At 55.8% G+C, this 23267-nt stretch overlaps 3 protein-coding genes across 5 annotated transcripts in view; 1 reads left to right on the top strand and 2 right to left on the bottom strand.

Moving 5' to 3' along the window:
- Nucleotides 1–386: 386 nt before the first annotated feature.
- Nucleotides 387–3555, top strand: TERB2 (telomere repeat binding bouquet formation protein 2; the record flags this gene model as incomplete). The annotated part of the gene is made up of 7 exons (XM_082005322.1): nt 387–450; nt 900–981; nt 2168–2313; nt 2645–2706; nt 2880–2968; nt 3076–3167; nt 3410–3555. 7 exons carry the CDS (start codon nt 387–389, stop codon nt 3553–3555), a joined length of 681 nt encoding a protein of 226 aa, XP_081861448.1.
- Nucleotides 3556–4845: 1290 nt separating this feature from the next.
- On the bottom strand, nt 4846–8284 carry RPS17 (ribosomal protein S17). Its single transcript, XM_082005019.1, has 5 exons — nt 8278–8284; nt 7777–7928; nt 7297–7402; nt 5450–5515; nt 4846–5037 (listed from the first exon to the last, which is right to left on the bottom strand). Exons 1-5 carry the CDS (start codon nt 8278–8280, stop codon nt 4957–4959), a joined length of 408 nt encoding a protein of 135 aa, XP_081861145.1. The 5' UTR covers nt 8281–8284; the 3' UTR covers nt 4846–4956.
- Nucleotides 8285–8887: 603 nt separating this feature from the next.
- Nucleotides 8888–23267, bottom strand: part of CPEB1 (cytoplasmic polyadenylation element binding protein 1) — a gene marked incomplete at its 5' end in the record, with an annotated part of 36006 nt that continues 21626 nt past the window's right edge. Inside the window, 9 exons of one of the 3 annotated variants that reach the window (XM_082004990.1) lie at nt 8888–10486; nt 11119–11199; nt 11452–11546; nt 13830–14028; nt 15247–15383; nt 16420–16524; nt 16630–16743; nt 17039–17288; nt 18914–19140. In XM_082004990.1, the coding sequence (XP_081861116.1) occupies nt 10376–10486; nt 11119–11199; nt 11452–11546; nt 13830–14028; nt 15247–15383; nt 16420–16524; nt 16630–16743; nt 17039–17288; nt 18914–19140 (1319 nt within the window). In that variant the 3' untranslated portion in view covers nt 8888–10375. The remainder of the gene's footprint in view (nt 10487–11118; nt 11200–11451; nt 11547–13829; nt 14029–15246; nt 15384–16419; nt 16525–16629; nt 16744–17038; nt 17289–18913; nt 19141–23267) is intronic. The other 2 variants (XM_082004991.1, XM_082004992.1) reach the window with 2 other exon arrangements.

Here is a 23267-nt window from a genome sequence, read left to right as displayed (position 1 = left end):
CCCTTCCCGCCGCCCCTCAGGCCCTTCCCGCCGCTCAGGGCCCTCCCGCCGCTCAGGCCCTTCCCGCCGCTCAGGGCCCTCCCGCCGCTCAGGGCCGTCCCGCCGCTCAGGGCCGTCCCGCCGCTCAGGGCCCTCCCGCCGCTCAGGCCCTTCCCGCCGCTCAGGCCCTTTCCGCCGCTCAGGGCCGTCCCGCCGCTCAGGGCCCTCCCGCCCCTCGGGCCCTTCCCGCCGCTCAGGCCCTTCCCGCCGCCGCCGCCACCGCCCCTCGGAGCTGGCCCCACCACCGCCCCTCAGGGCCTTCCCGCCCCGCCGCCGCCGCCGCTCAGAGCTCGGCCCGCCTCCGCCCCTCAGGGCTCCTCCCGCCGCCGCCGGCGCTCCCCGCCGCGATGTTCCGGGGCCATCGCGCCTGGTTCTCTCAGAGCGTCAGCCCGGGCCCGCGGGAGCTGTGGGGTGAGGGGTCCCGGCGGCGCCCCGGGGATGAGCAATGGGCCGCGGAGCTGACACAAACCCCTTGGTGGGGCGGAGCAGTGGGGGGACGGTCCTCTCGGCCTGCAGTGGGGCGCACAGCCCCCTCACCCCTCAGTGGGGCAGAGCAGGGCTAAGCCCCTCACCCCAGCAGGGCAGAGCATGGGGGTGGCAGGTCCCCCCAGTGCCAGGGCAGGGCACGGTGCCCCCGCACTGAAGAAAAGGCCAGAAGAACCCTCAATGGGACAGGGAGGGACCCACAGCCATGGGGGTCCCATCGCAGCTGCCACTTCAGGGACCAGCCCTGTGGCCCCGCAACCAGCCCAGGCAGCTGTCCCCATCCTGGTCCACCCCTAGTCTGCCCGGGCGCGTTGAGGTGGGGACTCGTTGGGGCGTCCACCTTCCTCCTCACCCCTTCTTTCTTCCCCCCGTAGCGGCCGGCGGCGGGGCGCTCGCCCACCGGCGGGACGCTGACTACCTCTTCAGCAGCGACGCTGCCCACCCAGATACCCGCAGGTGGGCTGTGCGTCTCCCTCCGTGTCACCCCCCCATGCCGGGAGCACCCTCCTTGCTTGGGAGATGCCCGCGTCCCCGTTTCATGCTCGCGTTGAGCCCTCTTCACGCGACGTCTGTAGAGACTGAAAAATCAATGAAGGCGTGGATAACGGCTTTAATGTATTTAATGTGAAGTGTTTAATGGATGCTGACATCCTTTAAGAGTCAGGGTGGCGTTTTTGAAGTTCCTGGTACAGATCTGCCGGGGTTTTACGGCTTAATGGGGTCTGGAAACTCACGCACGCGCTGAAACATAGCCAGACGAAACAGAAAACGACTGCAAAAACCATCCACGTGTTAGGCTGGCTTAGCTCCGATGTAAATTAAACTAATTGCACTGGTTTTCTCGCTACCTTCAAACTGATCTACTGGAAAACTTTGGGTCTAAAACAGAGGCAACACCATCCCCAAGGAACCAGGTGCAAAAAAAGCCAGCGCAAATTAACTCTGAAAGCAAGCGTGGGGGTAAAAATGGCTGGAAAAGGGCTGAATTGCTATTTTCCTTCTGCTTGCTCAGAGAGCTCAAGAACATTTGTAGAAATATAAGGAAAGGCTATTCAGGGTCTTCCTCCAGCCAGTGAATATTTATATATATTCAATATAATGTAAATATATTTATGTGAAAGGGAACTGCAATGTTTACTCATGATGCTCTGCAGCAGGCTTTGCTAGGCTGGACTAAGCAGCTTCTTTTAACACAATATTGCTTAAAACAGGCTTAGATTTTTGTAATCCCTCAGCCACCCGCTCCAGCTGCGGGACGGGAATCCTGAGAAACCCAGAGTAACCCAAACCTTCCTTCCGCCACAGCATCCGGCTGGACTGGCTTGTTCCCCCAGGGGGAATTAGGGAAGAGCTGGTCTCATCTCTAGAGCGGAGTGCGGAACGGTGCCATTTAGTCCCTAAAAATACATGTTTACCTGGTCCCTGGTGTCCTTCCTCCAGGCTGCCCTCAGGAGGTGCTGGCAGCCGGGACCTCAACAGGATGTTGCTGGTAGATTCTCATAGTTAGAAAATTACAGAAAATTAGGTTCTTTTGGAAAAATACCAGAGCAGGTCAGTTTTAGCGACAATATCCCTCTAAACTTTTTAGTTTGTTTTGTTTTTCAGGTTTACCTTTGGAAACAGTTGTCTTTTTATCTTCCAGAATACACGAGAGCTGTGATTACTTGGAGGGCAAAGCTACGGTCTTTCACGCCCGTTACCTGTCTGCGTGGGCGAGCACCGGCACAGGAGCAAAGCCGCCCGTGGTTCTGGGCCACTTCGTCTTGCCACCCGCCTGCTTGCAAGAAGGTCAGGGGAAAAAAAACCCCAAAATACCAAGGTTTGGCTCCCCTGAGGGTTCCCCTGTGAGCGGAGCCTTTTTAGGGCGCAAACCAGAACCTCCAGTTACTTCTGCTCTAGGTGGAGGGAATTTCCTTCTGCTGGGAGCGATTCTTCCTCCCCAGTGACAGAGGAACTAATGTTCTGTCTTTTACACTGCATTAGCAAGCAGCGCCGTGCAGTGAGCTCCTTGCGAGCGCCGCTGAGTGCCTCCGCTAGCACCTGTGAGCGGCAGGCAGCGGCTACCGCGCAGTCTCATTATTTGATGCTCTCACGGTCATTTATTTTTTGTTCACGGCAGAAATCAGAAGGAAAATTGGTAGTTTTATATGGGAGCAGGCGGATGATTCCCTTGTAGACCAGGTAAGATGAGAAATATATCCTACAGGAGGTGTGGCTTAAAAAAAAAAAACAGTTCTATCAACTTCAGGGACCCTGAGTTTTGTCCCAGACCCTCAACCCAAATACAAAATGAAATATTCTTGTGCTTGGCACAAGGGCACAATTTTAACTCAACTCTGCGTTGATATTCGCAGGCCAACAAAAATCTGACAGACGAACCAGAGGCGGCGGGAAAAGGCTGTGAGGAAGAAGTGGAAGAAGATGCGCTAGACCTGGCCGAAAGGTATTTTCCTGCCCTGGGTGGTAGGATTTGGACGCACCCTCCCCCAAATTTCAAGAGATCCACAGCGCATAGGAAATAATGCAGATTTCCCCCCCTCCCCAATACAGCAGCGAAGAAGAAACAGGCTCCACAGCACCCGCCCAGGGGGAATTTCCATGCCGTGCCCTCCAGGAATACCCGATTAATAACATGGTGACAGGTAACGTTCAGCGTCGGTAGATTTTTAAGGAGCGGAAAACATGCCTGAAAAACAACTGCGGGTGAAGCAGGGATCCCCCCCCCATGTGCTCCTTGCTTCCTCCCGGTGATGACAGCAGCGGAAACGCTGAGGGCGTGACTGGAATCGCTCCCTTCTCCTCCGCGCTTCGCGTTTTCCGTCGTCCTTGTTTTGTCGGAGAAGAGGGCAGGTCCCCTGGTGAGACTCGCGCTTTCCCTTTGTAGGCTACGCCTCTGCTCGCGACATGAAGAAGTATGGCGGGGAGCTCCGCGATTTCATTCCCGGCACCTCAGGCTACGCGGCGTATTGGATTCAGAACGAAATTAACATTTACGCTGACGTGAAGACTAAAATGAAGAGAAAATTGTAAGTAACGGGTGGCTGCTTGCATCAAGAACTTAAGCTGCCAGAAAGCTCTCGGTTGCATTTGGAAATTCAATCCCGCAGTTAAGACGCTGGGAATGCGTCCTTGCTCGCTCTCTTCCGCGGATCGATGGTTATTTTAACCGTCAGTCTGCGTCCTCCCTGTGTTTTAGTTAAATAGGGAAGAGATTGGTGGTATCGAGCTGCAAACTCCGGGTTAAATCTCCACGATACGCGGGGGATTTGTAAACTATCCCTGCTTGGCTTAGCCCGACTGCAGCTCGGCATGTTCAATGTACGTTTAAATACCTGGCTGCATTTACTGTAAACTTTTTCTTCTTTAAATAACTATTTAAAACATATTCCACAGCAAACTTAAATACAGACGCTTCTCCCCAAAACACAAAACCTTTGCTTTTTTGTTTGCGCCGGGAGGATTCAAGATGTGGCTGCAAACTGTAGTTTCCCTTGGAGGAACACGTCACCCCACGGCACAGCTGCACCCACCCCACGGTACACGCTCACCGGTGGGACCCAGGGCCGTCGTGGGGCTGGCAGGACAGGCAGGGGCTGGCCCGGGCTTCTCAGACTTCCCCAAAGGAAAACCCACACCGTGCTGGAGCCGGCCAGGCAAGGCGGGGAAGGGGAACCCAGGGACATGGGTCATGGGGCTGGACAATGCCAACAGCCAACACCGAAACCTGTAGGTCTCCCCTGCCTCCACGGTGAGCCTCTGCATAGCAGGACAGCTGCTTTGGGGTGGGGCAGGACAGTTTTGGGGGGTCGGGGTGAACCCCAAAACTCTCAAATCCCTGCTGCGCCCTGGGGAAATTGCTGGAAGGAGCATCTCGCTGCGGGCAGGGCAGCACAAGCTTCAGCAGGGCCCGTCTCCAGAGGGGAGCTTCCACCCCAGACGCAGTGCTCTGCTCGGCTCTGGTCACTCCCCTCGTACAAAGAAAACCATTGACAAAAGACTTCTTCCTTTAATTTAAATGCTTAAAAGTGACCGACACAGTTATAAAAAACAACTTTTATTCTGGCACAGCATGACTTCCAAGAGTTATCTGCTCACAGGAGGCACAGGCAAACCTGTGAGGTGCCCAGTGCGAGGAGCTTCGGCAAGCTCCAAGGAGCTGCCATGGCCGTCCTCTCCCACCACCCCGAGAGCCTTTAAAGTAACACCTTTGCACCTCACACCCCAAACAGCCAGGAAAAAAACCCAAAAAGACGCCAGCAAACGGTGTCAAGTCCTCCTCAGCCTCTGAAGCCTCAGACACCCATATCTGGGACGCGGCGCCCTGAGGAACCAGCCCTCCCTCGTCATCCCTGGGGACGCAGGCTTCCAAAGACCAGGCAGGCTGAGACGGTTTCCCCACATTTATTGGAAAAATGACATACAGCGACCGACTCAGAGAGCTCCTCGGGGCGTTTTGAAGTTCATCCCCACCGTGGGCTGCGTCACCTGCAGGTTGGACAGGCTGCCGAAGTCCTGGAAAACAGCATGGGATGGGGATCGGTTGTGCTGCTCTGCCTGCCATCCGTGCCCAACCCCGCCAAGGGCGGATTCGCGTCTCCAGAAAGAAGGGGAGACGATCCACCCTGCTCCGGAGATCAGCTCATCGGTGGCTGGGGGCATCCAGACTTTTTAAGGGCGAACCCACATTCGCCCCCACCCAGCCAGAGCTGAGGAGGGGAAGCCGAAGGAGTGCATCCACCCTGCCTCTCCCCTCCTGAGAGCCGTACGGGAATTAATCTGCCTACGGGTGCCAGCGTGGAGGAAGCCCCACCACGTGCCTGGAGCATTGAAGCCTTCAGCCGACACCATTGAGCCTCTCAGGGCAGTGGGAGCGCTGCTGGGGACCCGCCACCAGCCCAGCAGGGGGACAGCGAGGGCCACTCACCAGGAGCTTCAGCATTTCCTTGGTGTCCGGGTCCACTTCAATGATCTCCTGGTCGAGGGCAGAGACCTGGGGACGGAGGAGAGACGGACACAGTTTGACGAGGCCCCGCAGTCACGTCCCTGCTGCCATCGGGTTGTCCCCACTCCCCTGCTCCCGTCCCGTCTCACTGCAAAGGGGCTGCGGGAAGGGACCTGATCCCTGCCCCAGCACCCCCCATCCAGTGCTGCCCACATCTTGTTTCAGTACCAACAAGATCTCTCTGCTCTGCCCGCCGTGGAGAACGGCTCCAGCAACAGAATAAGCCAGGAGGACCCCAAGGACATCCAGCTCTCCTGCCACAGCTCCGCCAGAGGCCACTGGGCAGCAGAGAGGCCCCGCACAGGCAGAAGAGCACTTGAAGGCAAGTCTTTGGAAACACAAGGCTCCACGCCACGGCTGCCAAGAGGAGCCAGCGTTGGGTCCACAACTGCGCCGGTCCCAGTGGTCACCACTGACACACACGCTCTTCCTGCGATGCAAGTGCCCAAGGCCGGAGCCCGACAGCGATGCTGAGTGACTGCCTGGGCTGCCCCACCCCCAGGACCTGAGGTGTCCTGCTCCTTAATCCCAGAGCAACCTCCTCCAACCCTCTCCGGACCCCAAACCTCCACCTCTGTGCACCTCCTTCCCCAGGAGGCTGCATCACACCAGTGTTTTTGTAAGAAACCGTGAATAACGCAGGTTCAGCTAAGGCTGCATCAACAGCTACAGCACAGGCACTCCTTCCCTCCTTGGGCTCCCTCCAGGGGTGGCCTCTAGCACGCCCTCAGCCCGCCTTCGAAAGGCACCTGGAAGGTCACTATGCAAAACAGACAGACAGACACCCCGGCCAACGGTGCCTCCAAGCCCCCGACACCAGCTGTGCAAGTCAGCACTGGGCCGACACCCAAAATCTGAGAGTTTGAAGCATCTGTGAGAGGATCTGCGGTGTTTCAGGCATAATTTCTAGCCATCGGGAGCGAGAGAGTCAAACCAAGCCCTCGTGGGAAGCCATGTCACCTCACCTTGGGTTACAAAACCAGAAGGCAAAGCAGGGAGGGCATTCCTGAGCCAGAGCCCCAGGTGGGGGGGACAGCACCAGCCCGCCTTACTGCACTGCCGAGGCTCCCGTGACAGCCTACTGTCATAGCTCTTCCTCCCAGATCATCGCTAAAGTAACCTTCCACGTAACCAAACCCCAGCACCAACGATTTGGGAGAGCTGAGCGTTTTTGTGCAGCACCAAAAGCCAGCAGCTCTACTGGAAGCTGCTCAGGGAGATCTGGAAGAGGGGTGAGAAGCACCCTGTCTGAAGGCTACAGGGTTTGGGAGGGACAGGATCGAACCCAAACACGGGGAACAGTTTCGGGGCTCCCTTCCCTGGATTATCAGCAACCAGGTCACGGGCAAGACCTCAACCCCTGGCAAATGCAGCTTCAAGGCGAGAGGGGGTTTCATCAATTCCCTCTCTTTGGAGACATTCACTGTACAGCAGGTTTTAAGCCACTCTGAAATATCTTCCCCCATCCCACCAAATTGTAGTTTTTCTCATTTTAAGTTAGGAAAAACGAGGCAGGATATCATCTGCTGACTGGCAGCAGTCAGAACACAAGACGTCAGCTGGCCTTCCCGCCCCAGAAAGCAGTTTTTTGAGGGAGTGCCCCGATACAAGGCCAAAATCTGCCTCAGCCCTCTCTGATCCAAGCCCTCCTCAGCTCCTCCTGGCTGAGGCTTTGTTTTAAAGAAATTTGGGGCCACTAGCAATGAAGACACCTCGAGGCAAGATGGATAGATGCCAAAGCGGGCACTGGAGCGCAGCCATAGCCTTACCTCGGGGACATAGTTGTCCCTCCTCTCCCTCTCCTCCTCCTGCAGTTTGATGGAGATGCCTCGGACAGGTCCCCTCTGAATACGCTTCATCAGGTGGGTGACATACCTGTGGGGGACACAGGACCGTCCAAAGCTTCCCCTTGCTGCCAGAGCCTACGTCTCCCTTCTCCACCGTCGCGCTCCCGAAGTCGGAGCTGGTGACCTCAGACGTGTCCCAGCACCAGCCCCGGAGATGTCCCAACCACCGACCCCGGCAGCATCCCACCACCTCCAAGGCACATCAAGGACGGAGAAGTGTTCGACAGCAACAGGGTTTGGGAGGGAGGGGACGGACCCCCCCAAACACGGGAAAGCTGCCGGCGTTCCTCTCCCTGCACTATCGATGACCAGGCCACGGGCAAGACCGCGATCACTTTCGAATGCAGGTTCCGGCAGAGATCCCACCCGTGCCCGAACACCACGCACCGCCCCGTGCCTCACCCCGCGATCTTGTTGCGCAGCTTCTTGCTGGGGATGATGGCGATCTCCTCGCACACCCGCTTGTTGGTGTGGAAGTCGTTCCCCAGGCGGGTGTAGTACTTCTCGATGATCACCCGGGCGGCCTTCTTCACCGTCTTCGTTCGGACGCGTCCCTGGGCGGGTGGGCAGCGGGGGAGACACCAGTCAGGCCCCGCCGGACCACCGCGGCGACTCGTGCCCGGCTTCCCCCGGCCCCGCAGCAACACGCCTCACCCCCGCCCCGGCTTCCCCTCCCGAGGCCCGCCGGCCCTCCCTGCCCCGGCCCCCGGGCCGGTGCTCCCTATTAAGGCCTCCCGCAGCTCGGCTCCCGCCGCTCCCCAGGCCCGCCCGGTCCCCGCTCCCTGCCGCAGCCCCACGCCGCGCTCCTCCCCGCTCCCCAGAGCCGCTCAACGCCGCGGGCGGAGCTGCCCCGGCAGCGGATGGCGGCGGATGGCACCGGCGGCGGGCGCGCCCGGGACCCACCATGTCGGCGGCGGCCGCGGAAAGAGAGCAAAGGATGCCGGGAGGCGCGCGGGGCCGCCGGGAGCCCGCGGCGCCCACAGCGCCCCCCCGCGGAGCGGAGGACGCCTGCAGCTCCGGGGGGTGGAGCTGCAAGGGGGCTCGGCCGTGAAGGGCGGGGCTGCAAGGGGGCTCGGCTGCGGAGGGCGGGGCTCCGAGCGCCCCCCCCCGGGGTCCCAACGCCCGGCGGCTGCTGGCGCCGCGTCCCCCACTGCCGCAGGGCGGTGCCGGGCCGCAGGGCCTGGCGGGAGCCCCGCGGCCGCATCCAGCGCTGGTCCTGGACAGGTCTCTTTGGGGAGAGCAGGTGCTTACCCAGGGTAAGACCAGCTGCTCCCACCATCAGGCTGTGATGGTGGAGGACACAGAGCACCCATGAAAAACCCTATGGGAGCATCACCCAGCCCCAACATCTGAGGGGTGACTGACCACCCCAGGGCTGCTGGCAGAGTTACTCACTGCCCCTCCCCAGCCATGGGGCACCCAAAGGTCAGCCAGGAACCCTGAAGACCACAGCCCAGCAGGCTGTCACCACTCTTCCCCATTAACCTCATTAACTCCCTAAATTAAGGAGGGGAGCTGCAGCTGGGACCTGGCTGCCCACTAAAAGAGCCTTTGGTAACCAGCATCTAAAAAAACACAGCCCCAGCCCCATCCCCTACAGCATCCATACCTTCCCCAGCTTCTCCGGCGCACAGGCAAGGAGCACGAGACTTGACTTTTTTTTGCTGCAACGTGTTTATTATGTGCCAAAAACTACACCACAGCTTACTCCACGCGTCTGTAGGAGAGTGCAGTCTTGCCTGCATATACTACAATGAGGTAGAGACTTCACACACAGCTTCACAAAACCCCACAAAGAGCAGCTGGGATATGCAACAATGCAACATCAGCTCAGCAGGAGGGAAAAAAAAATATAAGAGGGAGAAATTATGACACTGGTTCTTTGGCACACAGCTTCCAATAGAGGGGAAAGTAAAAAAAAAATTAAAGTTCTCAAATCCCAGCAGCAGCATTTCAGTCGACTGCACCATTACTCCATACATTTCGTAAAGGAAAGGAAAAGTACTTGTCCCCTCTAAGAGAAAGGGCTCCTATGAACCTTCATCTGTCCACCGAAACGCAGCCCTTTTTTAGCTAGTTACAAAAGAAAAAAGTCCTGTGACTTTGTGTGATTAAAAACCTCTATCAATCCCCCTTAAGTGCAACTTAAAAAAGTGCAACAAACTATTTAAAACTATATACAGCAGCTCAGAGATCGTTTATCCGGTCCAGTTTCAGATCCAAAAAAAAGCCTGTCCTGTTCTGTTGCAAACCCCTCGATTCACAACTTTCCACCAGCAGCCCCCAGACACAAATTGCAATAATGTTAAAAGCTGCCAGGAAAGAAAAAAATCTCTCGTTTCAAACGACTTAAAAACTGTTTAAGAGTGTAAAAAGGAACTGGTAAAAACCCTCGAGCGTAAAATATGAAATATGATTTGGTTTAAATGAAGAGCAAAGTCTCCTTGTTGTTACAGTAAAAAACGCCAGCTGAACATTCAGTTTATGCCGTTCAGATGGGGGTTAAATGAATGGAAAGGCACTGTATGGCAACTGCAAAAAAATGGAGCCAATGAGACCTGCATTATTACCATCAGTATTGCAAGGAATGTAAAAAAGCGCCTTTAATAAATAAAAAACCTAGGTGAAGGCATCTGCGTAAACACCTTCTCAACACGTGGCCCTTTATATTTGTTTTTTTTTTGCTTCTTATCAGCAAACTAGGAACCAAAGTCTGGGAACTGCAGAATCACTTGAGGGGCGCTCCCCCCCCTCAAAAAACCCCCAAACAAAACCCGACAAAATTCACTGTGCATTAGTGCAGAAACAAAAAGACCAGCAAGTGCAAACGTGAATGTAAGATTTTTTTGTTGGTTTTCTTTTTTTTCCCATTAGTCCTCAGGAAGCGCGTTCCCAGCCTGGGTCTGGCACCAGCAGGCACGCTCGTGCGCTCTCCACTTGGCGGGTTAACAAAAGGACTTTCTCCTGCGCCTGCAGCAGCCCCCGAGCCTCGGCAGCCTCTTTAGCTGGAGTCTCTGTTCTTCTGGTTGCGCATCAGCGGGCGATGGTGACGCAGGACCTCCATGGAATGCTGCCAGTGCCAGCAGGAGCGACAGAAGTACTTGAAGCAGATCTGTGGGGAGAACAGAGGGGTAGCACCATGGGGCAGGGGTTTCAAGGCAAAGCAAACTACAGACACCAGCCTGCCCTTTGGAAAGGTTTGAGAGCAGAGACCTGCACCTGCAGGCAGGGGCTGCAGCATCCCAACGCCTGGGCAGGGACAGGGGCAGCAGCCAGGCTCTGCCAGCACCCGCTACCCTCTCTCCCAACTAGACTCTGCAGAAAGCTGCCGGACCCCGGCCGAGCTCCTTTGCCTGCGGCGACTGGAGGTCAGCCAGAGTCCCCTACGCTTCGGGCAGCCCCGGGACTGCCTGCAGGGTGACAGCACTCCGAGTTCCAGCTTGTCACAGCTCACAGAGCGGCAGCCTCCCCTTGGGGCAGCCCACTGCCCACGGCAGGCCCTGGCATAGCACCAGCTGAGCCACGGTATCTGCCTTTGCGTCCTGGGGAGCACCAGAGCTGCCCCCGCCCAGGAGGGCTGCACCTCCTCCAAAACAAGGGCCCAGCTGGGGCTCTTGCCTGAGCAGTTCACTCTCCCCACTTGGCAAGGGACAACAGGCATCCCCAGACACTACGGCAAACGCTGCTGCAGGCAGCAAGGGCTCCCCCCTGAGCGTGACAGCCAGGAGCCAAGCACAGCCTTACCTGGTCTCTGCAGAAGAAAGGGCCGGGCTGGGCACTGCAGACTTGGCACATGGAGTCTTCCAGGTACGGGTCAATCTGAACCTGTGCAAGAACCAGGCAGTGGGCATGGAGTGGTGTTGGGGCTGACTGCCCGCTCCCTGGGTGCCAAAGCACCACCCTGGGTACCCCACATCCATCACCAACACCCCTCACAGCAGGCGGAGCAGCAGCCTGACCATCTCCCTCTGCTCCCACAGGGATACAGGGCAGGCTGCATGGATCCTGCTGCTCCCAGCAGTACCAGCCATCACACACAGATTCAACTCCCCAGGCTGCCCCATCACCTCCACTCACCTTTTTAGTAAACTTGGTCGTTTTGATTTCCACAAACGCAGCGGTCACTGCCTTCAGATAGCTGCGCTGGTTGTTAAAGGTGACACGGCCAGACCCTGGAACAGGCCAGACCACAAGCGTTAGACTGATCTGGCTCCTGCAGCAGGAACCGGCAGAGGCTGAGAGCGAGCTGCTGCCAGCACCAGCCCTTCCCCCGGCACAGTTCAGGGGGAAGCAGCTCTGGCAGGGAGGCCGTATCCAAGGCCTCGTGGCTCTGCCTGCCTCCTTCCCCAGGCAGTAACAAAAGCACAGCAGGCAGCTGGGAGCAGAAAGGCTTTTCCATGGACACCTCCAGGCTGGTTAAGATGGAAGCTTACAGGCTGCAGCGCTCCCAGGAGGACCAGCACCAGCCGGGCAGATGGAGGGAGGCTGCCAGGGCACTGCTGCAGGCAGTGCAGCAGTAGGCTCTATGCCCACACCTGAAATAAGCCAGTGCCAAGACAGCTCAGTAGCTTTTATTTTAAGCCTCCCACACATTTTGTGGCTTCATTGCCAGTCAGCAGCATTCCTGCACTCCTATTTTCCACCCAAGTTTTGTTAAGTTTCAGGAAAACGTATCTGTTCTTACCTACAAGTCTCCTTTCTCAGTGCGAGGGGAGCTCTGCCTATTACAAACCTGCCCTGCACACTGGCAGACAGCAGGAGCTCAGCTCGCCACCAACAGCCACAGTGCAGAGCGTTACCCAGCACCCATCCACTCCTCTCCCGCAGCATCACAGGGCTCGGGCTGGGGGGCCTGGATCTGGTGGAAGGGTTACACTGTGTACAGGCACTGAAACTGCACTCAGGGGGATCCTTCTTTTCCAGAGGGTCAATTCCATTCCCCAGCAGGACCCCCTGAATGCCGTCTGGGCAACAGCTTTCTCTGCCGACCCAGACTGGCCAGTCTCAAAGGCAGCTCCTCATAATGATGGTCAGACACCAATTCCTCACACCACATGCCTCCAAGAGGCTCACTCTCTACCAGAGATGATTCGGCACAAGGCAGGTTACACAGTGGTCTTCCCTTGAGGGGCAGCATCTCAGCACAGGAGATGCTTCAATCAACACAAAAAAAATCAGGGCATAGCTTAGTTACCAAAATTGAGTTAACTGGTACAACTTTAAGACAACTTCAAGGGTGGAAGCACCAGTTTGCTGTTAGAAGCCAGGGATCTCACCTACTTGAGGGAGCAACCTGGGCTCTGCATGAAGCCACAAGAGGTTAAGGTCATGCTCTAGGACCTCACAGTGCAAGCATGGGGCAAGTTGGTGCACAAGACTTCATCCACAGTCATACAGGAAATGAGAATTTGCTTAAAGTCTCATACTCCCATTCCCAACCCCTCTTGGGGCTGTCCCCCCAAAGCCACTTCAGTGGTAAAACACTGCATCAACACAGGTGTCCTAAACCCAGGCCTTGGGCACCAAGCCTCACCCAGAAAAGCCTGAAAGCTGTCCAAGGACAGTGACAAGCAGCAGACAGCTCTGCACCACCACACCCTGACATTGTTCACAACATGCTGCAGCCTGAGCCAGGAAAGCTCGACCTCATGCCCAAGCTGGAAGGTTTTTCCACACAGACCAGTAACTGCAGTGCTGTCCCCTGCCCCATAAGGCCACCAGGGAGGTACAGGGGACACTTGTGTGACAGGAGCTGAAACATGTCACAACCGGCAAATGCCCAATTCCCCTTTGGGAGGCTGTCTCAGCAGGGCACAAGGACAGGGCTGCTCCACAGCCACACTCATGCCCTGCCCCTCTTCAAACACACAGCCCTGCCTGGGAGGTGGGATCTCAGAGGCTTCATACTGACCATCCACAAGAGCACAGCAGGTCTACCTGACCAGAGGTCACGGTCCAGGGCAGCAGCTTGAACCATGGGCAGCTGTCTTGTTGCCTGCAGCAGTTTGTGGTTTCAGTCCCATCAGAGGAGGGAAGTGCTATCCAGAAGACACTCTCATCACCCCCAGCACCTCTCTGGCCCTAGGAAAGCTGGTGCCCTGATCTGAGGGTTACCTGACCACCATTAACAGCACCAAGTAAGGGCAGAAAACCCTTCAGCAATGCCAGAAGATATTAACCTCAAGCTGCTCTGGAATGATTTAGGACTTTCCATTTCCCAGGCATGTTGGCTCTGCCAGCCCTCCCCCAAAGCTTGTCTTACCTCCCCATGGCAGTGGGGCAAGGAACACTGCCTGTGGAAGAGGCTGGCTGGTCATCTGCTCCCAGGACAGGTGGAGGTAGAGCCTGGCACCCTGGGCAGTCTTCCACATTGAGGGACAAAGCAAGGGGCACTGCTGCAGCCTGCTCAGAGCATGCTGTGGGTGACTACTGATCCTGGCACGATCATCACTTACCAATGGGATACTTGTGCTTGTCCGTGTCGATGCCAGCATAGATCACCCCTCCAAACAGGTCATACATGACAGCTGCCAGAGCCTCTGCGTTCAGCATTCCGTGCAGAGCCCCCACAAACACCGTCTTGCTGGGATCAAGCCGCTGCGACGGACTGCGCACAAAGTTGCTGTCTGCCAGCACCCATGGGATCACCTGCACCTGAAACCACACAGAAGCAGGTCGGTCATCCAAGGGCCCGCAAAACCACACCCTGTGCTGCTCCACAGTGCCCTCGGCTGACAGCAGAAGTCATCCTTCACCCTCAGACTTCACCCCCAACTTGCAAATGCCCCTTCGTTATTGCTGCTCAGGGTCCACATACAGGGCACTACAGCTCTGGAGCTCCAGCCTCACTCCAGACACCTCTGGAGAACCCACAAGGCCCACTCGAGGGAACAAAAACCACCACAACGCTCCGCTTCCAGCCAAAGTAGAATCCAAAACACTAGTCCATTGGAGCTGGCAGCCAGGGAACAATCCACTCACAACTGGATTTCACCTACTGCCTGCACCTATGTTTACAGCCCAGTCAGATGCCTCCCTGCACAGAAGCCTGTTGTTGGAGGAGATCAATGAAACAACCCACCCACTGCCAAATTCAACAGGAGCTTCCATCTGCTAGACAGCTGATAGAGGGCTCTGAAGAGGAGAAACTTCTGCCAGAGCTAAATCACCAAGCATGAAAGCTCTGCCAATAGCCAGACACCAGGAGAGCTGTCTGGAGTGCAATTAGTTTGTGCCTTGTCTAGATAAGGGCTGAATCTCAATGCTTTAACTCCACAAACTCATGCAGCAGCACCTGATCTATAGCTAAGGCCCCCCTTTACTGGAAGGCCACCCTGAGCCTCTGGCAGCCTCGGCACCTCCAGAGCACAGGTCAGCCAGCCAAAGCCACACTGGGGGGCAACCACAGTTACAGCTGTGGATCCAAAGTATCTGCCTGCGGCAAGCATGAAAACCATTTGTTCTGCAAGCAGACAAGGTGTAATAAAGCACCAAAGAGATCAAAGTCTGTCTCTGCAAGTGAATGTGTGCTGAAAGCAGCATGAAGTGGTAAAATCCCTGTTTCTGTGCTCCTTTCCAGGCAACTCAGCTTCATGAAGTCAGGGTCTCCCACAGATCCAAGAGCTCCAGATCAGTTTCTGACACAAGCTGTTGCGAAGGACACGAACACCGATCTGACCCGTCCCTCCTTGCCTGTGGCTAGCCCTACTGCAGGAACACATCAACTGAAGATGGCCAAGAGCCACTTTTCAGCTGCTCTGCTTCAGCCCTGCTTTCCTGGAACACAGTGACACTGTGCACCCCCTTGTCTCCAAGGATCTCACCAGCATCCCCTGCTGTCACCTGTAGGGCTACTCTCATGGGTCTGCTCACCTCTTTGCAGCGCATCCTGCGGCTGGACATCTTGAAGTAGTATTCACTGAGACCGTCAGGACTCAGCAGGTCCTGGGAGCATGCCTGGAGCAGAGCACGCACAGATTTCTCTGACTCAAACACCAGGTAGACATATCCTTTAGAGATGAAGGGAAAGAAACGGTTGTTAGAGCTGTAGCAGAGGAGAAACAAGTCATCCCAATCTGCAGATACCTTAAAAAAACAATCACTCTCAGATGCCACCTGAAGTATCTGCACTGCATCTCCCTCACTCTACCCAACGTCCTTCTAGGGGAGGGCAGCAATTTGCAGCACCTGCCCCAGCAGACTCTACACAAAAGATCCACCCTTGATGCACAGAGCCTGGCAAAGCTGGGAAAGAGCCCAAACTCAGCACAGCACAAGGCTGCCCAGCCATCAGGGACAGGTTATCCACATCCAGTGCCATTTGGGCCACTGTCCCTCATGCACAAAGCCACATCTAGATGTGACAAGTGGGCACCACCAGCCTGGCCACAGTGCAGTCTGCAGGAAAAGAGACTTTGCTTCACATTTAGGATCTCTTGGCCCAGAAATACCAGCAGTTCAGGGTTTTCAAATCACTTCCATCAGTGCAGCACTCTGTGCTTTGCATTGTTCTGGTGACTGAACAAGGCCATGGGGCATCAGTGAGTCCACAAACTAGTCGCTCCGCTCCTTACCACTGAACTCGTTACTGCTTACACAACGTATCAGCCCGGATACTTCAGACAGGATTACGTCCCAGGGGCTGTTTGGCCCCCCAGTCCCCACAGCCTCCCAGCGTGCTGCAGACGCACGTTTGGATCAACCGCGTGCGCTTTATGCCAAGGGTATGCGTGCTCCGGATGCTCATGCTGACAGTGGGGACTAGAGGCTGTTGCCCAGAGAAAGGCAAACCCCACATGGGCCTCCAGAAGCACCAAAAAGTGTCCGACCCCACCACCCCCCTTCTGCCCAGCCCTGCTAGGGACAGTGGGGACGCCAGGTTAGAGGTGACAGTGCTCTGCAGCCCTGGTGCTGACCCAAGTGAGAGCGGGACATTTACCCTAGGGTGCTCTGTACCATCCAGTCACCAGCATGCAGCCGTACCATCCCAGCATCCGTGCTGTAACATAGCATGGGAAAAAAGTAACCCTACCGTGTCGCTATTACCTTTAGGCATATTACCTTTGGGAGGGCAGCGTGGGTGTTTGCCATCCTTACCAGGCCACTCCACACTCAGTGAGCCAAACACACGGAAAGTGTTGATCAGTCCAGCTACAGACAGAAGGAGAGACATCAGTGTTCTCCCAAAAAGCTCTATCCTACACACTCCTGATGTCAAAACTAAGGGCCTCAGTGCAGGGCTAGGGGGCTGCTCACCTTCCGTAATGTCCCACGGGACTCCTCCCAGGAACACTTTGCAGGAGTAGACGGGGTTCTTGTAGTTTCGGGGAGGCAGCTGCCCACTCCAGGTGCAGGTTGCTTCATTCACAGCTGGGACAAGCACAAGCAACACTCAGTACAAGCCCATTTACTTCCCGCTCCCCCACAGGTCTCCAAGCAAATCCCCATATTCAACACAACTATAGGTTCAGCAGAGCTGCAGCAGCAATAGGCAGCTGCCCAAGACAGCCTGCCTGGTTTTCTGTCAGCAGACAGACCCAGAGTCAGGCTTGTGCGCAGAGAAAGGTCTCATCTACTGCAAACTCATGTCCAGCCACCTTATCGGCACAGGAGGCCACCCAGAAGCACAGGACTGAAGCCTGCTGAGACCCACCATCCAACTTACCTGCTGCTTGCCTGTGAAGCCTAGCTTCTCTTTCAATACTGAAGGGGTCTTCTGGAGAGTCCAGGAGATCCCAAGAAGGCCACGCAGATGCTCCAGGCCATCTTTTTGATGCACTGGCTGGGGAGGAAGTTACTGCAGCCAGGGCAGCTTGATCTTGATCCAGCCGGGACCCCACTCCAATCTTTAGGGGGTCTCTTGACACCCCACTGAGGGGCAGGAAAGGCAGAGGCGGGGAGATGCGAAGGCTTGACTGCAAGAGAAAGTCCACATTAAAACCCATCTTTCAAGTAGGAAAATGTAGTACCAGAGGGGTCATGCACCACCCTGGGGCCCTGTCCTCACCCACAGCAGAAGGTGCTCTGTGATCTCCTGTTCTCCTGAGACCCTCTGAGGTCTGACAGAGGCAGGAAAGCAGCCTGATGGGCCCATAGTTTCCCCGGGAAAGGCCTGCCCCTGCAGTCATTTCCCACTGAACCCACACCAAATTATCAGCAGTGGGAATCGTTAAGCAGGAGGCACCTTGCAGACCACAAAGCCAACAGCTACCCCCGGCCTGCACACCCTCAAGGACAGCTGCCACCCCCAGGGAGCACCAACCAGCCCAGGAGGAGCCTTGTGTTTTGCTCTGGGCCCTGCCTGCAGCAGGCAGGGCTTGCTGTCAGCCCCCATGAGCTCTGCAGGCAGCCAGCTGGCTCCTGCCCTCCACAGACCAGCTCCCAGGCCTGCCTGACCGAAGTGTGGGCTCAGCTGGCTGCAGACCCCACTGCTTGCAGGTTTAACATGCCTCTCCCAGGGCAGGAGGAGTGAAAGCACGGATTACTAAAAACAGCAGGGATGCAAGACACTGTGCAGCTTAGAGTGCCAGCCGCTCTGCGGATCTAGCCAAGCGCTGCTGCGGCACAGCCACCCACGCCGAGGCCGTGCTGGGGAAGACCTGACCTTCACGAACAAGGCCAGCACAAAGACCTGCTGCGCTGCCTGCCATCGGAGCCCAGGGTTCTGCAGCTGCTTACAGCACCCCTGCTTGAGATACAGATTCTCCGGGGTGGATCACGGGAGAATCAACTCCACACCAAGCCAACTGTGTCCTTCACACCCACCCCAACATGGGGGTCAAGGCCATGGCCCACACCACAGCAGAGCCAGGAGCAGCTCAGCCCCAGCTTTAGCCTCAGGTCCTGAAGACAAGCCATGCAGCAGCACCCCCAGACCTGGCTGGAGCCAGGCTGTCTTGCTGACACCTACAGCTGCCACTCACACTGCAACGCAGACCCAGCGGCACAGACTGGGTCAGCAAGACAGACACTCGCCTCGCTCACTGGCTTCCAAATTTAGCTATGCTTTAGGGAACAGGAGCAGGCTAGACCCAGTTTGCTCTAAAAGAAACAGCCCTGAGATGGAGAAGTGCAGTCAGGAAACGGGAAGGGCAACAAAAGGCAGGGACAGGAGCTCCTGAGAAGCCCAGGCTGAAGCCTGGAGGCAGCTGTGCTGATCAACCACCTCCCTGCTGGGATCAGGGCACAAACATCCTCCCATCACACACCAGCTCAAGTATTCAGGCCCCTCCAGGAGCTACTTTAACCCATTAGGACTGCAGGTGCAAAGCCAAAGGTCAAAATATTATTTAGAAGAAAATAATATAAGGATACTGCTAGTTTGTGCTGAAGGAGGACTGCATGGGCAGCCCTTCCTCCAGACCCTAGGCTGCAGGAAAACCTTGCTGAGTCAGTGAGGGCATGACAGCTCCCTCCAGCACTCCCTTCCCTTCCTGAGCATGCAGGGCTGCAGCTTGCAGCCCCCCCCAGCTCTCCTGTGCTCCCCAGAAACACAGCAAGACACCAGGAATTACAGAGTGGGTGCAAGACCCAAACTTACAATCAAGTCTGAGAGGTGGTCAGAGCCAGAGCTGAACCCACTGGTGTCTGAGTCCGAGGGGCTGCTGGAGCGGGAGTCCAGGAGGGAGCGGGAGTCCAGACGGGAGTTCCTCAGCGTCGGTGTGGAAAACTTTTCTGACAGGTCCGAACCAATGGGGTCTAGAGGCAGGAAACCCAGCGGGGGCTTCCCCAGGACGTTCCCAAGAGGGTTACTCAGCATGCTGAGAACTGAAACAGAGAAAGAGCCCGTCAGTGCTGCAGCATGACACACCTCCTTCCCTCCTGGCTCTCGTGGCAGAGGCCCAGGGCTCCTGTCAGCCCACAAGCAGCCTGTCTGGGAAGTGGCACATCTGGCAGGTACCAACCCTCCGCACAGCTCCAGAAAGGCTGCACGTACTTTGCCATCAGTTGCGGCACAGTGCTGCATGGCTGGAGCCAAGAGTGGGTTACTCTCCCAAGGCTGAGATCAGGAGATCCTACTTCATCTGGGAGCTGAACTGAAGACCCCACATCCTGGTTATGGACTTTATACAGGTGTTCCAGATGGGCCACTCCACATCATTATGCTGGCATTTCTTGCTGCTTGTGCTGGAGCAAGCTGGAACCTGGGTGGGGGGGCAGCTACCCACACAGTTTTAGCAATGGGGGTGCACAGACTGGGCCCATGGCCAGCATTTGCTGCACGCACCAATGGCCAAGCTGAGAAGAGCAACGCCTGGCCCATTAGAAGGCATTTGCAGGCTCGGAGGTGGGATGTCACACACGTCCTTCCCGACAGGAGCTAGCTACGGACAGCCAGCAACGTGCCAGTCTGGCCTGCTGACAAAGGAGACGCTCCACAGTCAGCGGCAAGCACCGTCCCCGGTACGCGTTCACAGCAAGCCTGTCTGGTCAGGCCTTCGCCTGAGAGCTGACAGACGAGTACGCGCTAGACCGCTTCCCTCACACAGCAGCAGGTTTTCCTCCCACTGAGGAGAATTGAGGCAAGCAAATTCCTCCCTACAGAGCCGCCCCCTTAGAGCGGAGCACCAGGCCACCGAGGGGTCATGAAAGTCTCATCCTGGTCCGTGGGTCAGTAGTGTGGGACCAGCTGCCACCCAGAAGGAGACAGAATGGCAGGACAGGCCCAGCCACATGGGATCCCACAGGGGCACAACACCAGCCAGCTCTATTCAAAAGGAGCAAGTCTCAGCAAGCTGAATGTGTCCCCAAACCAAATGAAAAGAGCAAAGCATTCAGAAATGGTTTTAATTATTCAGATGCTGCAAAACAAGGCAGCTTGCCCTGAAGCTTTCAGTTTTCAGCAAAGCAAGTTTGGGATCCACTCGATATCCTTCAGCCCCACTTGATCTCAACCAGCTCGGACAACAAGGTTTTTAACCCAGATTTCCAGTAGCTCTTGTGCAGTAGAGGATTAATAATCCTAAACGCTGCCCAAACCATTTAAGTAAAAAATGCCATCATGCTGAAGTGCACCACAGTCTGACACCAGTACCAACTCAGTGTCAGCGCCCGAGAAAGCTGCCAAGCGTGCCTGAAGCAAAATGCTGCGTTACACCTGTCCCAAGCCGCATTATCCAGTGGCATACCTGCCAGGGAGCCAGCATCTCTAGCCTCATGCTACAGGAATAAACATCACAACACCAACAGAAACCCCAGACTGGTACAGGTGGGTCTTTTACTTGAAGCACCTACCTCAGCCCGAGGCAGAGCTGGTCTGCAGGAGCCCTCAGCAACAGTCACAGCATCTTCCCGTGTTCACAGAGCCTTACCCCTGCAAGCTGCCCCAGAGGCGCAGCCCCGTTTAGGCTACGGCACAGGACTATGAACTCACCTCTAACCACACTAAGAAAGGGACCTCCTGCCCTTTGAATATCTGGTTGGCTCTGACAGCAGCACCTGTGCTTACACCCAAGCCCACAGCCACAGAAAAACCTCACTGGCCCAGCAGTACTTACCCTAGGCAGAGCTCGAGGAGCAGCAGCAGCCCCGCTAGCTGCAGTGGGTAGCGAGGGAAAGCTGCCGCAGACGGCTCGAGTTGGGGAGGAGACTGCTCCCTCCTAGTCACAGAGCAGGGCAGAGCATCTCCCAGCCCAGGCAAGCCGCACTACGCTGGTTTGCCGACTTCTCTGAAGTCACGTGATGTGTTTAAAAATACAGTCAGTGTATTGTTCAAGGGAGACAGCTGAATTTGTTAAACAGGCTCAAAAATCTGATTAGTCACTAAACAGTACAAGAGTCAAAGCAAAGCAGCTGATCCCATGGCCCAAGCCTCACTGCCGACAAACACTCCAGCTCTGACGCCCTCCTCCTCCTCAGCCATCGAGCACAGCGGGTTTGTAATACCAGGCAGCAAGCAGCCCTGTGCTGACCCCGTGCGCACAGCATTCCTAGAGACCTGGGGCAGCAAATGCCACACTGATTGCTACCAGGCAGTGTTGTCCTGCACCTCATCTCCTGGTTGAGGGAGATGCAGGACCAGAACTCCATTTGGGATGTGTCAGCAAGGTTTTGAGGGCTCATCAGGAGCTCACAGGGGCACTACAGGGTCCAACTGCTCCTGCTCCCTTTATTTTACCCTCATCCCTGCCACCACTCTGGCTTGCTACAGCCACTGCTTACACATTTGCTCCTGGGACTGCTTAGCTCTCACTGCAGCTAGAAAGCCAGGAAGGCCGGTATGAGAGCACTCAAGTAGCAAGATTACTGGCCTTTAAAGGGACCTACTCTCTGGGCATCCACGTTTCAGCACCTACCACCAAGCACAATCCTGTTGGCTACAACTGACCCACTCCTAACCTTGTGTCCTGGAAGCACTGACATCCTGCTGTTAACAGATGGATTGTATCCACTCCAGAAGCTTTGACAGGTCTGCACAGGCAGTGCTCGGTTACATGCTACACTGAGCTCATGGGAGACCCATCACCCCAGTGGGTCTGACTCAGCTTTGCTTGGTACCTACATCCACTCACAGGGACATCGGAAAGAAAAGCCATGAGCTACACTCAGTGCTTCCTCCTTTACGCTTGCTTGGCAATCAGGTTGTGTACCCTGAAGCCAGCCTTTGCACGTAGCCTAGGAAACATCAGCATAAGAGAGCAGATCTTATTTCTCACCCCCCTCTCCCTGCCCCCAACCGAAGGGCACCCTGCTCTAACCCACTGAACCCCCTCCTGGGGGATGGGGCACCAGAGCCTGACAGAAGCTGCCCACCTGAAAAAAAAAAGCCCTCAAGTCATCGGGGCCACTCAGTAGAACCACAGATCTTCCAGGGAAGTTGGCCTCGTCTTCCCTCCCAAGCAGACAGCTTGCAGAAGAGAAAAAAAAACATCTCCAGTGCACATGCAAGACGCATCAGCAATTTCTGGTGTCAAGAGCATCCCCAAAGATCCTGGAGTGAAGCAGCAAACGTCAGGTAACTACCCAGACTAAGGGCAAAAAACCCTAGGTGCAAACAACTAAGTATTTTTCACATCTAGGGGGGGAAATTTTAACTGAAGGGTCAATGCAATTCCCATTCATGCGCTCATACACAGCGGCCCTGCTATCCAGAGCACGGCAGTTTGCAGAGAGCTTCTGGAACTTTTCATGCCTCTGCTCAGAGCTGCAAGAGAGGCACATGCCAACACTCCTTTGCAGGGGACAGCAAAAAAAAAGGTAGCTTTTAATAGAAGCTCAGCTCTGACTTTTGACTCACTGCTGCAGCTTTAATGACTGGATTCAGAGCCAGCATGCTCCATCTTTGAGCACGTCAGCCAAACGCTGACAGATTTAAGAGCTCTGTGGAGCAGTCTCGATACCAGCATGGCACTTTTCCAGATCGCAGGCGCTCAGGTCACTCTCTAGAGATCGAACATTTTACAAACCACTCCTCCTCAGTTGAGCTCTCCCTAGTAAATGCTACCAGCACAATGCTGCTGCAATACATCCTCTTAATACCTGCATCATCCTGGGGGGCCTAAAGATATGAGGGGGGAGCATACGCAAGGCTCTTGAAACCATCACGCCCAAGACAGTGACTAGTTTCAACTCTTTACGCCAACTCTGTCCTGTAGACCCTAAATAATCTTTTAAATCCAGTTACCAACTACTGAGCTACCACATTTAATGTGAGTTTACCCAGTCTCGGGCAGATCACTCCATCGGCACAAGTTCACAGCCCCAACAGCAAGATGCCCAATGCCGAATCCAACCAGCCTCAGAACAGCTTTTATTCTTCCACACACTGGTTAGACTCACAATTTAAGATTTTCAACACCTGCTCAGGACCTTGAAGCATACGGCTTTCTTCCCTGCATACTACAGTTTACAGCCATTTAAGAATTAGACCTTCCTGGTGGCTTTGACCAAGCCCA

This window comes from Phaethon aethereus (genome assembly GCF_964289735.1).
Source record: "Phaethon aethereus genome assembly, chromosome: 12".
Lineage (NCBI taxonomy): Eukaryota > Metazoa > Chordata > Aves > Phaethontiformes > Phaethontidae > Phaethon > Phaethon aethereus.
Note: the sequence above shows the minus strand (reverse complement) of the source record. Positions and strands in the feature narration are given on the sequence as shown.

Coding starts and splice junctions, on each gene's coding strand:
- RPS17 (XM_082005019.1), bottom strand. Junction 7,403..7,776: donor CTGCGCAACAAGATCGCGGG/GTGAGGCACGGG, acceptor TGTCCCCCACAG/GTATGTCACCCACCTGATGA. Junction 5,516..7,296: donor GGGACAACTATGTCCCCGAG/GTAAGGCTATGG, acceptor CTCCGTCCCCAG/GTCTCTGCCCTCGACCAGGA.